The sequence below is a fragment of the Nerophis ophidion genome, linkage group LG24, assembly GCF_033978795.1.
Source record: "Nerophis ophidion isolate RoL-2023_Sa linkage group LG24, RoL_Noph_v1.0, whole genome shotgun sequence".
Lineage (NCBI taxonomy): Eukaryota > Metazoa > Chordata > Actinopteri > Syngnathiformes > Syngnathidae > Nerophis > Nerophis ophidion.
Window position 1 is genome coordinate 24,535,503 of NC_084634.1, and position 12,976 is coordinate 24,548,478.

The 12,976-nt window shown below is 37.3% G+C and overlaps 1 protein-coding gene across 1 annotated transcript in view; it reads right to left on the reverse strand.

Annotated features, from left to right (window-relative positions):
* Window positions 1–6,409: 6,409 nt before the first annotated feature.
* The window catches only part of LOC133542370 (kinesin-like protein KIF3C), a 60,176-nt gene continuing 53,609 nt past the window's right edge, over window positions 6,410–12,976 (reverse strand). Inside the window, exon 8 of the mRNA XM_061886426.1 lies at window positions 6,410–10,446. Within this exon, the coding sequence (XP_061742410.1) occupies window positions 10,359–10,446 (88 nt within the window). The 3' untranslated portion in view covers window positions 6,410–10,358. The remainder of the gene's footprint in view (window positions 10,447–12,976) is intronic.

Below are 12,976 nucleotides of genomic sequence, written 5' to 3' on the forward strand. Positions count from 1 at the left end.
CTCCACAAAGGAGAGGGGGACAGAGGAGAAAAGAAAAGAAACGTCAGATCAACTGGTCTAAAAAGGGGGTCTATTTAAAGGCTAGAGTATACGAATGCGTTCTAAGATGCGACTTAAATGCTTCTACTGAGGTAGCATCTCTAACTGTTACCGGGAGGGTATTCCAGAGTACTGTAGCCCGAATAGAAAACGCTCTATAGCCCGCAGACTTTTGTTGGGTTCTGGGAATCACTAATAAGCCGGAGTTCTTTGAACGCAGATTTCTTGCCGGGACATATGGTACAATACAATCGACACGATAGGCTAGAGCTAGACCGTGTAGTATTTTACACGTAAGTAGTAAAACCTTTTAAGTCACATCTTAAGTGCACAGGAAGCCAGTGCAGGTGAGCCAGTATAGGCGTAATATGATCAAACTTTCTTCTTCTTGTCAAAAGTCTAGCAGCTGCATTTTGTACCAACTGTAATTTTTTAATGCTAGACATAGGGAGACTTGAAAATAAAACGTTACAGTAATCGAGACGAAACGTAACGAACACATGAATAATGATCTCAGCGTCGCTAGTGGACAAAATGGAACAAATTTTAGCGATATTACGGAGATGAAAGAAGGGCGTTTTAGTAACACTCTTAATGTGTGACTCAAACGAGAGACATACAGGCTAACAGGCCTATATTTTGCCCGTTAGCCTTTGTTGATGTGTCATTGACCTGGCTAGTATGCTAAGAACTACACTAGGAGCTGAGCACCACCACACTAAGCATTCGTTGCACGAACATACTAGCTTTATTAGACAAGATCATAGACTGTATTGGACAATAAAGTTTACATACAAAATGTCCATTTCCATTCATTACAAGTAATAAGAAAAGGCCTGACTTACCTAACACGAAGGAAATGAGCAAGTTTGGCGTCAAGTGAAAAAACCTTCTCCGCCTTCAATCGGCTTCATCTTTCAAAGGCATCCTTGATACAAATCCTCGTTTTGTTCCTGGCTTTGTCATGAATAAGTTGAGAATCGTAAAAAGGCCTTTTAGATTTATTAAGGTCTGACATGTTTAGTAACTTTACCAGTGGCAGTGGCTAGACAAAGATGTCGGTGCGTAACTGGCAACCTGGATGTGACACATTCACAGACTTTCTAATTGGTCAAACGGTGGAGGGCGGGACATGGAAATGAAAACAATAACAAGATTTCGGGGCAGTAAATCTAATTTTAAATGGAGCACATTCGGGCTGAACTACTGTTATCAGTTATAGAAGTATTCGAAAATAACCCATCCATCCATTTTCTACCACTTGTCCCTTTTGGGGTAGTGGGGGGTGCTGGAGCCTATCTCAGCTGCATTGGGGCAGAACGCGGTTTACACCCTGGACAAGTCGTCCCTCATCGCAGGGCCAACACAGATAGACAGACAACAATCACACTCACATTCACACATCCATCCATCCTTCCATCCATTTTGTATCGCTTGTCCCGTTTGGGGTCACGGGGGGTCGCTGGAGCCTATCTCAGCTGCAATAGGGTCATTTTAGTGTTGCCAAACAACCTATCCCCAGGTGCATGTCATTGCAAGTAGGAAGAAGCCGGAGTACCCGGAGGGAACCCACACAGTCACTGGGAGGACAAGCAAACTCCACACAGAAAGATCCTGAGCTCGGGATTGAACTCACGACCTTTGTATTGTGAGGCACATGCACTAACCCCTGGCAGCACCGTGCTGCTTTTGTAAATAACATGATTTTTTTAATGCCCTTTGACATATCAGGGCCATTTAATGATGACTTGACATTAAATTATTGCATATTGCTCCTTTAACTCTGTAAAATTAAACTTTTTTGTCCTCTGCATCATAACCAATGTTGTCATAAATTGACATATTCAAGGCTGCAATTACTCAACCTCAAATATTTCACTCTTTTACTACTGACCTATAACACTTTTATGAGCGGATCCTTTTTGGATTATAAGAGTAAAAGCGTAGTTAATCGTAAGGTTGCACAAGGCAAAAGTGGACTCTGGAAGCAATTACTCTGTTCTGACAGCAGAGGGCAGCAAAGAGCCTCCATCCTGCTTCTCCAATCATCCTCTAGTGCAGTGTTTTTTAATTTTTTTTTGGAGCCAAGGCACATTTCTTTCATTGAAAAAATGCAAAGGCACACCACCAGCGGAAATGATTAAAAAACAAAACTCAGTTGACAGTAAAGAGTCGTTGTCGCAATTATTGGATATGACTTAAAACCATAACCAAGCATGCATCACTGTAGCTCTTGTCTCAAAGTAGGTGTACTGTCACCACCTGCCACATCACACCCTCACTTTATTTTGCCTGTAATGCTGTTTTCCTGTGTGTAGTGTTTTAGTTCTTGTCTTGTGCTCCTATTTGGGTGGCTTTTTCTCTTTTTTTGGTATTTTCCTGTAGCAGTTTTCATGTCTTCCTTTGAGCGATATTTCCCGAATCTTCTTTGTTTTAGCAATCAATAATATTTTGGTTGTTTTTATCCTTCTTTGTGGGGAAATAGTTGATTGTCATGTCATGTTCGGATGTACATTGTTTTTGCTCCACAGTAAGTCTTTGCTGTCGTCCAGTATTCTGTTTTTGTTTACTTTGTAGCCAGTTCAGTTTTAGTTTTGTTCCGCAAAGCCTTCCCTAAGCTTCAATGCCTTTTCTTAGGGGAACTCACCTTTTGTTTATTTTTGGTTTAAGAATTTGACACGTTTTTTACTTGCACACTGCCTCTGCCGTTTTCGACATCTACAAAGCAATTAGCTACCGGCTGCCACCTACTGATATGGAAGAGTATTACACGGTTATTCTGCCGAGCTCGAGACATCACCGACACACCATTTTCGATTACTGGTTTGCAAAAATTAATTTTAACCCAAATAGGTGAAATTATATAATCTCCCACAGCACACCAGACTGTTTTTGATGTGCCACGGCACAGTGGTTGAAAAACACTGCTCTATTGGTAGGTTTTTTTAATGAATTATTTTCTAAAATATGATGAAAAATAAGAAGATAATTGTACAAATGTGATTCATTTGTCAATTGCGCCTCTGCAAAATGATCGAAAATGCTGTCCTAATACAACTGCACTGATCATGAAATATTTAACTACCGTACAGGCGAGGGGGATGAAAATGAGGCCTCTCCTTGCCTGTAAGTCATCTGCAGATAAGACTCAAATTGCATGAGGGGAAGTAAATTCCCTGTTGTCTCCTGCAGGACATCCACAGACCTTATGTGATGCACCACACTAAACAACCTCTCATTACAGTATAACGTTGAGTTAAATTAAATATATATTAAAAAAATTGTTTTATTAATCATGATTGATTGACCTTGTCAATTGCGCCACCTTTCAGGTAAACATCTGCGGCTAAGGTAAAGGAGCATCTGCACGCAAAATAAATCATGTGATTAATCAGTGTATATACATGATTAATGCCAGCTTTTACATTGTTTTTATTACATATTGTTAAAGGCCTACTGAAACCCACTACTACCGACCACGCAATCTGATAGTTTATATATCCATCCATTTCCATTTTCTACCGCTTATTCCCTTTCGGGGTGGCGGGGGGTGCTGGCGCCTATCTCAGCTACAATCGGGCGGAAGGCGGGGTACACCCTGGACAAGTCGCCACCTCATCGCAGGGCCAACACAGATAGACAGACAACATTCACACTCACATTCACACACTAGGGCCCATTTAGTGTTGCCAATCAACCTATCCCCAGGTGCATGTCTTTGGAGGTGGGAGGAAGCCGGAGTACCCGGAGGGAACCCACGCATTCACGGGGAGAACATGCAAACTCCACACAGAAAGATCCTCAGCCTGGAATTGAACCCAGGACTGCAGGACCTTCGTATTGTGAGGCAGACGCACTAACCCCTCTGCCACCGTGAAGCCCAGTTTATATATCAATGATGAAATATTAACATTGCAACACATGCCAATACGGCCTTTTTAGTTTACTAAATTACAATTTTAAATTTCCCGCGGAGTTTCTTGTTGAAAACGTCGCGGAATGATGACGCGTGTTTGTGATATTATTGGTTGGAGGGGACATATTAGCTCGGCACCACTTACGGCTAAAAGTCGTCTCTTTTCATCGAATAATTACACAGTAATTTGGACATCTGTGTTGCTGAATATTTTGCAATTTGTTCAATTAATAATGGAGATTATAAAGAACAATGCTGTTGGTGGAAAGCGGTGTATTGCAGCTGCCTTTAGCACCAAGACACAGCCGGTGTTTCTTTGTTTGTTGTGAAGCTTTAACACAGAGCGGTCAAGCGAACATGTTTCTCTACGTCAACCAGCATGTTTTTGATGGGAAAGTTGTGATATATATCTTACCGGAGACATCAGTGGATTATGCGTCCTCCTGCAGTAGCTGTCAAAAAGGCAGCTGTGAGCTTGGCTCCTCGGCTTCTCTCTGAGACACTGGCGTGTTCACCGCAGCCATCCGACTTTGAGGTATGTCTTTACAATCTCACTAAAACACTATTAAATCAATAAGCAGATAAGGGATCTTCCAGAATTATCCTAGTAAATGTGTCCAATTACATCTGAAACGCTCACACTGCCGCTACATTTTATTTTATTTTTTTCTAGTCCTTCGCTATCAATATCCTCATCCACAAATCTTTCATCCTCTCTCAAATTAATGAGGAAATTGTCGCTTTCTCGGTCCAAATTGCTCTTACTGCTAATGGCTCACATTATAAACAATGGGAATATGGTAAAGATTTCTTTTTTTGTGAAGAAATGTTTGGAATTAAGTTCATGAATCCAGATAGATCTCTATTACAATCCCCAAAGAGGGCACTTTAAGTTGATGATTACTTCTATGTGTAAACATTTTTATTTATGACTGAATGACTTGTTTATTTTTCAACGAGTTTTTAGTTATTTTATCTTTTTTTCCAAATAGTTCAAGAAAGACCACTACATATGAGCAATATTTTTGCACTGTTATACAATTTAATAAATCAGAAACTGATGACAGTGCTGTATTTTACTTCTTTATCTCTTTTTTTCAACCAAAAATGTTTTGCTCTGATTAGGGGGTACTTGAATTAAACAAATGTTCACAGAGGGTACATCACTGAAAAAAGGTTAAGAACCACTGACCTATACAACCAACGCTATTATTATGGAATACTTGTTTACAGTATAAATATAAAACAAGTAATATTGTTCGGATGAAACAGATTACCTGGTATGTTGATTCCAAATGGATTTAGGAGGTGAATGTACCTCAGCTCCACAGTGCCACCAACTGTTGTGCACCCCCACCATGCTTGACTATATATTGGACACTTTGCTCGCTATTTAGAAAAAGAATGGATTCTGTGGGTAGTGGATATATGCAGGACTGCTACACAAGCTGAACATACACTATAAAGGACCAGATGAGTGGCCCGCTGGCCTGTTCTAAAAATAGCTCAAATAGCAGCACTTACCAGTGAGCTGCCTTTTTTTAAAAATTGTATTTATTTACTAGCAGGCTGTTCTCTCTTTGCTCGACATATTTAATTCTAAGAGAGACAAAACTCAAATAGAATTTGAAAATCCAAGAAAATATTCTAAAGACTTGGTCTTCACTTGTTTAAATAAATGTATTCATTTTTTTTACTTTGCCTCTTATAACTTTCAGAAAGACAATTTTAGAGACAAAATACAACCTTAAGAATTATTTTAGGATTTTTAAGCACATACACCTTTTTACCTTTTAAATTCCTTCTTCTTCTTTCCTGACAATTTAAATCAATGTTCAAGTAAATTTATTATTTTTATTGTAAAAAGTAATACATTTTAATTAAATTCTTAATTTTAGCTTCTGTTTTTTTAATGAAGAATATTTGTCAAATATTTCTTCAAACTTATGACTAAAATTCAAAAAAAATTATTCTGGCAAATTTAGAAAATCTGTAGAATCAAATTTAAATATTATTTCAAAATATTTTGAATTTCTTTTTTTTAAAAATTCTGGAAAATCTAGAAGAAATAATGATTTGTCTTTGTTAGAAATATAGCTTGGTCCAATTTGTTATATATTCTAACAAAGTGCAGATTGGATTTCAACGTATTTAAAACATGTCATCAAAAATATATATTTATTGCAAGAAATCATTAAGATGATCAGTGTTTCCACAAAGATAAATATCATTAAGTATTAATAATAACATAGAGTTAAGGGTAAATTCAGCAAATTCGCTATTTCTGGAAATGTATTTAAGTGTGTATCAAACTGGTAGCCCTTCGCATTAATCAGTACCCAAGAAGTAGCTCTTGGTTTCAAAAAGGTTATTGACCCCTGCTATAATGTATATCCAAGTCTTTTGAGAAAATTGTTGGCAAATTGCTCAAATAGCATTAAAAGTACCAAGTAATTGCTTTTGAAAGTGTTTTTATTAGTGTTTCCCCCCAATCAAGACAGACGAGCTCAGCTTTTTTACAACCACAGAGATATACGCGACCCCCCTACCATCCAATCCCTCCACTGGCAGGTTACCATGGAGACTGGCTCCGTATCCACCTCCTCCACAGTCCTTCCTCACTTCCTGATTGTCTTTGGCTCGCTGCATCCACCCCCCATCCAACCTTTTTCCTTTTTTCCCAACCCTCCTCCATCGGCATGTGATATTTTACAATCCCGACACAGAACGGACACGTGTATAACAAGGAGACAATGTGTAAAGACCAATCACATTCACCCTGCTGTTACCATCAGAGTTCAAATGTATGAATAGCGGATAAAATCCAATAAATAAAAATAAAAAAGCATTATTAAACGTACACAATGAAAATCTACCCTGACTCGTAGTTTCCTTGCATCTGTAACCTAATGAAAATAATCCTCTCGCGTTGCACGTTTAGTATTCATCACGCAATCACTACAGTTCTTCCTGTTTTTAAAGGTCAATTGCATTTACTTCCACTTTCACTTTCATTGGACGACACTCAACATGAACATTTGGGTGAATCAGTTCTTCCTGGGAAAAAAAAAACTGGGTCAATTAGGTGCTCAGATATGCTCAGTGACCACCACTCACATGTCTAAGAATGTCTGGTCTGTATGCTGTGTGCAAAACAGTTTGGTGGAAACACATTTACATCATATTTTTTTCTTTTAGTATCTCCAAATAATGTAAATATTTGTATAATATACACTTCTTTCTTTCATATATATGGCATTATAACCTTTCTTTTCGCTGATTGGCTAGGAGAAATCACATAGTTCTGCTGCCTTCTAAGTTTTACAGTAAGTTGCCCAATGTGTTCTTATTTATATCAACAATAATTATTCAGGTTTTTTTCCCGATATGGCTGTTCTAAACTCGTTTAAATCACAAATTAGTAGTAGTGGTTTAAATTGCTGCCAGTAATCCACCACATTTGTAACAATTAATAGATTTGTCCATTATCATATATATATTAATATATATATATATTTACATACTCACTTCTTAAATAAATGTCCCATTGTCTAAATACATATGTGTTATTATTTACGTAAACCTAACATTGTATTGTATCAGAAGGATGTTTTGGTTGTTTGAAATATTCTTCACCTATATTATCAATATTGATAATTTTATTATACTATAATTATAAATATCTTTTTAAAGGCCTACTGAAACCCACTACTACCGACCACGCAGTCTGATAGTTTATATATCAATGATGACATCTTAACATTGCAACACATGCCAATACGGCCTTTTTAGTTTACTAAATTACAATTTTAAATTTCCCGGGAATTTCTTGTTGAAAACGTCGCTGAATGATGACGCGTGGGCGTGATGTCACGGACTGTCAGGAAATATTAGTGCAGCACTAAACACGGCTAAAAGTCGTCTCTTTTCATCGCGTAATTACACAGAGTTTTGGACATCTGTGTTGCTGAATCTGTTGCAATGTGTTCAATTAATAATGGAGACTATAAAGAACAGTGCTGTTGGCGGAAAGCGGTGGATTGCAGCTGTCTTTAGCACCGAAACACAGCCGATGTTTCTTTGTCTGTTGTAAAGCTTTAACACAGAGCGGTCAAGCGAACATGTTTTTCTATGCCAACTAGCATGTTTTGGATGGGAAAATTGTGATATATATATATATCTTACCGGAGACATCAGTGGATTATGCGTCGTCCTGCAGTAGCTGTCAAAAAAGGCAGCTGTGAGCTTTTCTCTGTGACACTGGCATGTTCACCGCAGTCATCCGACTTTGAGGTATGTTTTTACAATCTCACTAAAACACTAGTAAAACAATAAGCAGATAAGGGATCTTCCAGAATGATCCTAGTAAATGTGTCTAATTTCATCTGAAATGCTCACACTGGCTGCCGCCCGGAGCCGTCGCTTTTTTTTTTTTTTTTTCTTCTAGTCCTTCAATATCAATATCCTCATCCATAAATCTTTCATCCTCGCTCAAATTAATGGGGAAATTGTCGCTTTCTCGGTCCGAATTGCTCTTGCTGCTGGTGGCTCACACTATAAACAATGTGAGGATGAGAGGAGCCCTCACACCGGTGACGTCACGCGCACATACTTCCGGTAAAGGCAAGGCTTTTTTTATTAGCGAGCAAAAGTTGCGAACTTTATCGTTGATGTTCTCTACTAAATCCTTTCAGCAAAAATATGGCAATATCGCGAAATGATCAAGTATGACACATAAAATGGACCTGCTATCCCTGTTTGAATAAGAAAATCTAATTTCAGTAGGCCTTTAAGACTTGAACTGAAATATAATAAAACATGTTTTTTACTTTTAATTAGATTTCAGGTTAGGGCATCCTATACTCTTGTCATTTAAATTACAATCTTTGGGCACCTCACGTTTCGATCCAGTTCCGATTCTTGGGGTGACGATTCTCATATCGTATTAATTGATCAAATATTTATTATAAAACGTTTACAGATTACAGGTTACAAAACCTCCTTTTGGTTGCTGACGTATGACTTGTATGCGCAGCAAGCAAGCATGAAGTTTGCCTAAAAACGTATTTTTAAAAATTGATTCTTTAAAAAAATTGTATTTATTTTTTTATTTTTAGTGATTTTAAAAACTATAAATCCATCTATAATCGGGATGAATAAGAATTACATTTTTTTGAGCACCCCTTTTGCCGTAATGAGTAAAATGACATATCCCCAAGCAAGGTCTGAACTTTTCTTCCCGTCGCTCAGTCATCACCCATTAAAAATCAGAGGTCGGGCAAGTTATTATTTTTTTTTAAATAGTTACTATGGATATCATGAATAGTTATTGATACTTTCATGAAAACACAATTCTGATTCTTTATTACACTTTAGGGCGCAGCATTCGGTCTTCAGGCCAGGGTCTTCTAAAGATCCCAAAAACTTGTTTTTCAGGCATTCCAGGCTCCAGCTCCCGGAATCTGGAACAACTTGCACCAAACTTCTAAGAAACATTTGAAAACTTCTCATTTTAGTAAAGCTTCTAGTTAATGCACCTTTTAACTATCATTTTAATCTACTTTGTATCCTTTTTATGAGGTTTTGTGCAGCGCTTTGTGATTTTATCTGTGAAAAGCGCTTTATAAATAAAATGTACTTACTAATTTTATTACGATCTGAAATGAAAAAAATTAAAATGTTTTTTTCCCTTTTGGTTAGATTTTAAGGCATCCTCTACTATCATTTAAATTACCGTATTGACCCAAACAGCGTCCTCCCCCCCCGAGCAAGTTAGAGATTTTCTTCCTGTCACTCACAGTCATCACCAGTGACAAACAACAGAGACAGAGTTATGATGCTAATTTTAGGTTAATAATGATCAATGAAGAGGGGTTCATGAAAAATTGTGTCATTGGATATTCAAATTTTGTCCATTTTTTTTTCAAAAACAGGTTTTGAAAGAGAAATGTCTCACATTCGGGTCAATACGGTAGACATTGTGACCATGGTTTCCAAATTAGCTGCCACTGACTGCAACACGTTTCCTAATACGCAACACAAACAAGACGTTAACCCTTTAAAAGAATGCATGATGGCATTTCGTTTGACCCTACAAGACACAAACACATGAAATATGTACACGGATATCATACACAGGTTTAAAGCCACTTTGGTGACACACACACACACGCACACACACACACACACACACACACACACACACACACACACACACACACACACACACACACACGTCATTTATCGAAACATTAAAAGACTCGATCACATGCAACGGAATGATACGTTTTTGTAAGGTCCTTTAGTTCCCCGCAAAAAAAGATGAAAGAGTTCATATTTTGTGTTGACCGTCCCAGCACCAAAATTGCATTAAAATAAATACGGGCTTCAAAAAAAAAAATCTTCATTGCGCTGCTGCGGGCACAGCCGTAGTGCAAGAAGTCAGGGAAACATTAGAAGAGGAAGAAGTGATAGATTTTTGGCTTTGACACCTGCAAAAAAGGGGAGAGTTATTCAAAAAAAGAACGATTTTGTTGTTGTCGTATGAATTACAACCTAGGTTAACAAGATTATGTTTCCACAATGGGATTAGAGGCTGCTGAAAAATTGATGGGGGTGTTTAATCTTGAATAATTCCACATATGGTCTCCGTGCATTACAGAATAATTTACAAAGGCTGAGGAGTAAAAGCTAATCTTTCCATTACGTGCTAACGCACGACGTAGACTTAAAGTGCTTTACATTATTGCATCTCACTCATTCACTGATGGCAAAGGTTGCTATTTGTATCTTCCAAATATTAAAATATATCATCTCAGTAACTGGATACCACAATTAAAATAGGGGTGTACAAATTACAGCCCGCAGGCCAAGTGTGGCCCAACGACTTCTTTAATTCAGCCCCTGAGACATGAGTTTAAAGAGGAAATTTACGCACAGGGAAATTGCATTTATTTTAAATCTGATGCTACTATTGCATCACCATTGAAGAGACATTGTGTGTAGTTCAGGGCAATGAACTTAAAATAAACCTCGGGTGGTTGTAGTGCACATCATTTAATTACATGACCTAATGCAAACAACCTTACCTAGTCATTGTGCAAAAAAACAACACAAAATGTCAACAGACATGGTCACACATAACATAACCTGCTCACTGAACTTTGTGGACATCATAATAAAAAATCCTTGCACCATCAAAAAATTCTAAATTATACCCACTTGAATGCTTTACAAAGCACGAAGGGAAAAATAAAATACACTCATCACACTTATCCATATTTGGCACATTTTAGCTGCTTGAGATTTCTGATTGATTACAAAACTTTAAGGAGAATGTCACAGAAGTAAACAAGGTAGAAGTCAAACTTTGACATACTCTTAATAACCAATTATAATAATTATTAATATAATATGTACACAGACTGTACTGTATATGTGTATAGGCAATATACATTATCGGCCCTCGACCAAATTGGTTTAGCCCAATGCGGCCCCCCAAGTCAAAAAGTTTGGACACCCCTGGGCTAAAATCTGTATCTCCTGCAATAACTATAAATATCACTTTGATTGATTGATTGAAACTTTTGTTAGTAGATTTCACAGTACAGTACATATTCTGTACAATTGACCACTAAATGGTAACACCCGAACATATTTGCCAACCTTGAGACCTCCGATTTTGGGAGGTGGGGGGTCGTGGCCTGGGGTGGGGCGGAGGCGTGGTAGGGGACGTGGTTGGGGCGGTGGCGTGGTTAAGAGGGGAGGAGTATATTTACATCTACAATTCACGAACTCGAGTATTTTATATATATATTTCATATATATATATATATATATATATATATATATATATATATATATATATATATATATATATATATATATATATATATACATATATATATATATATATATATATATATACATATATATATATATATATATACATATATATATATATATATATATATATATATATATATATATATATTATATATATATGTATGTATGTGTAAATTACTTGTCTTTCAGTGAATTTTAGCTATATATATTTATTTTATTATATATATATAAATAAAAGAAATAGTTGAATTTCAGACGGCACCTATCGAATACACAGTAATAATAACACAGTTGTTCTACTAACTGTACTCAATAACCAGGCGAGGTGATGAAGTTACGTCTCTTTACTGTGGGCTTCAGAACAGACTCCCTCACTTGCCGTCAGGTGCGCAACACCACGTAAATCAAAGCAACCCCATAACGCTATAGCCAACATTCACCAGGAGATGGCAACAGACAACATACAGTAGTTCACTCTATTACAGACGGCATCGCCATGGCTGTAACATCCTTGTTCTTCTGCTTTGTCTACTTGTGTGTGAAAGTTTTTTATTAAAATTTGTAGATTTTGTAACATGATTGGGCAGGCAAGTTGGTTATATAGTGGGAAAGCGGACGTGAAAACAGGCTGTTCCCACTCAGGTAGGCTGTCCGCATGGAGCTGGAAGGGGCGTGGCTTCCAGCTCCGGCTGAATTTCGGGAAATTGTCGGGAGAAAATTTCTACCGGGAGGTTTTCGGGAGAGGCGCTGAATTTCGGGAGTCTCCCGTAAAATCCGGGAAGGTTGGCAAGTATGCACCCGAATAAGTTTTTCAACTTGTTTAAGTCAAGGTCCCCGTAAATCAATTCATGGTAATCAAAATATATTATTTGGCATAGTACTTCAAAACAGGTGAAAAAGGCTCCTAATTTTGCTACTGATGTATGCAGTAACATATTATGTCATTTCCTGTCGTATTATTTTCTAAAAACTATTATTAATCTTCTTGTTAATATCTGGTCACTTACTGTGGTACGATTATTGACTGACTAAATGTTGCATCACAATCATAATCAGACAAAAACACAGGATTGGGGTTGTAACAATATTGAGTAAATATTAAAAGTATTTACTTACTTCAATTACATGCAATGTGTTGTACAAAATAATATGAGTACTGAAAAATAAGTAAACATA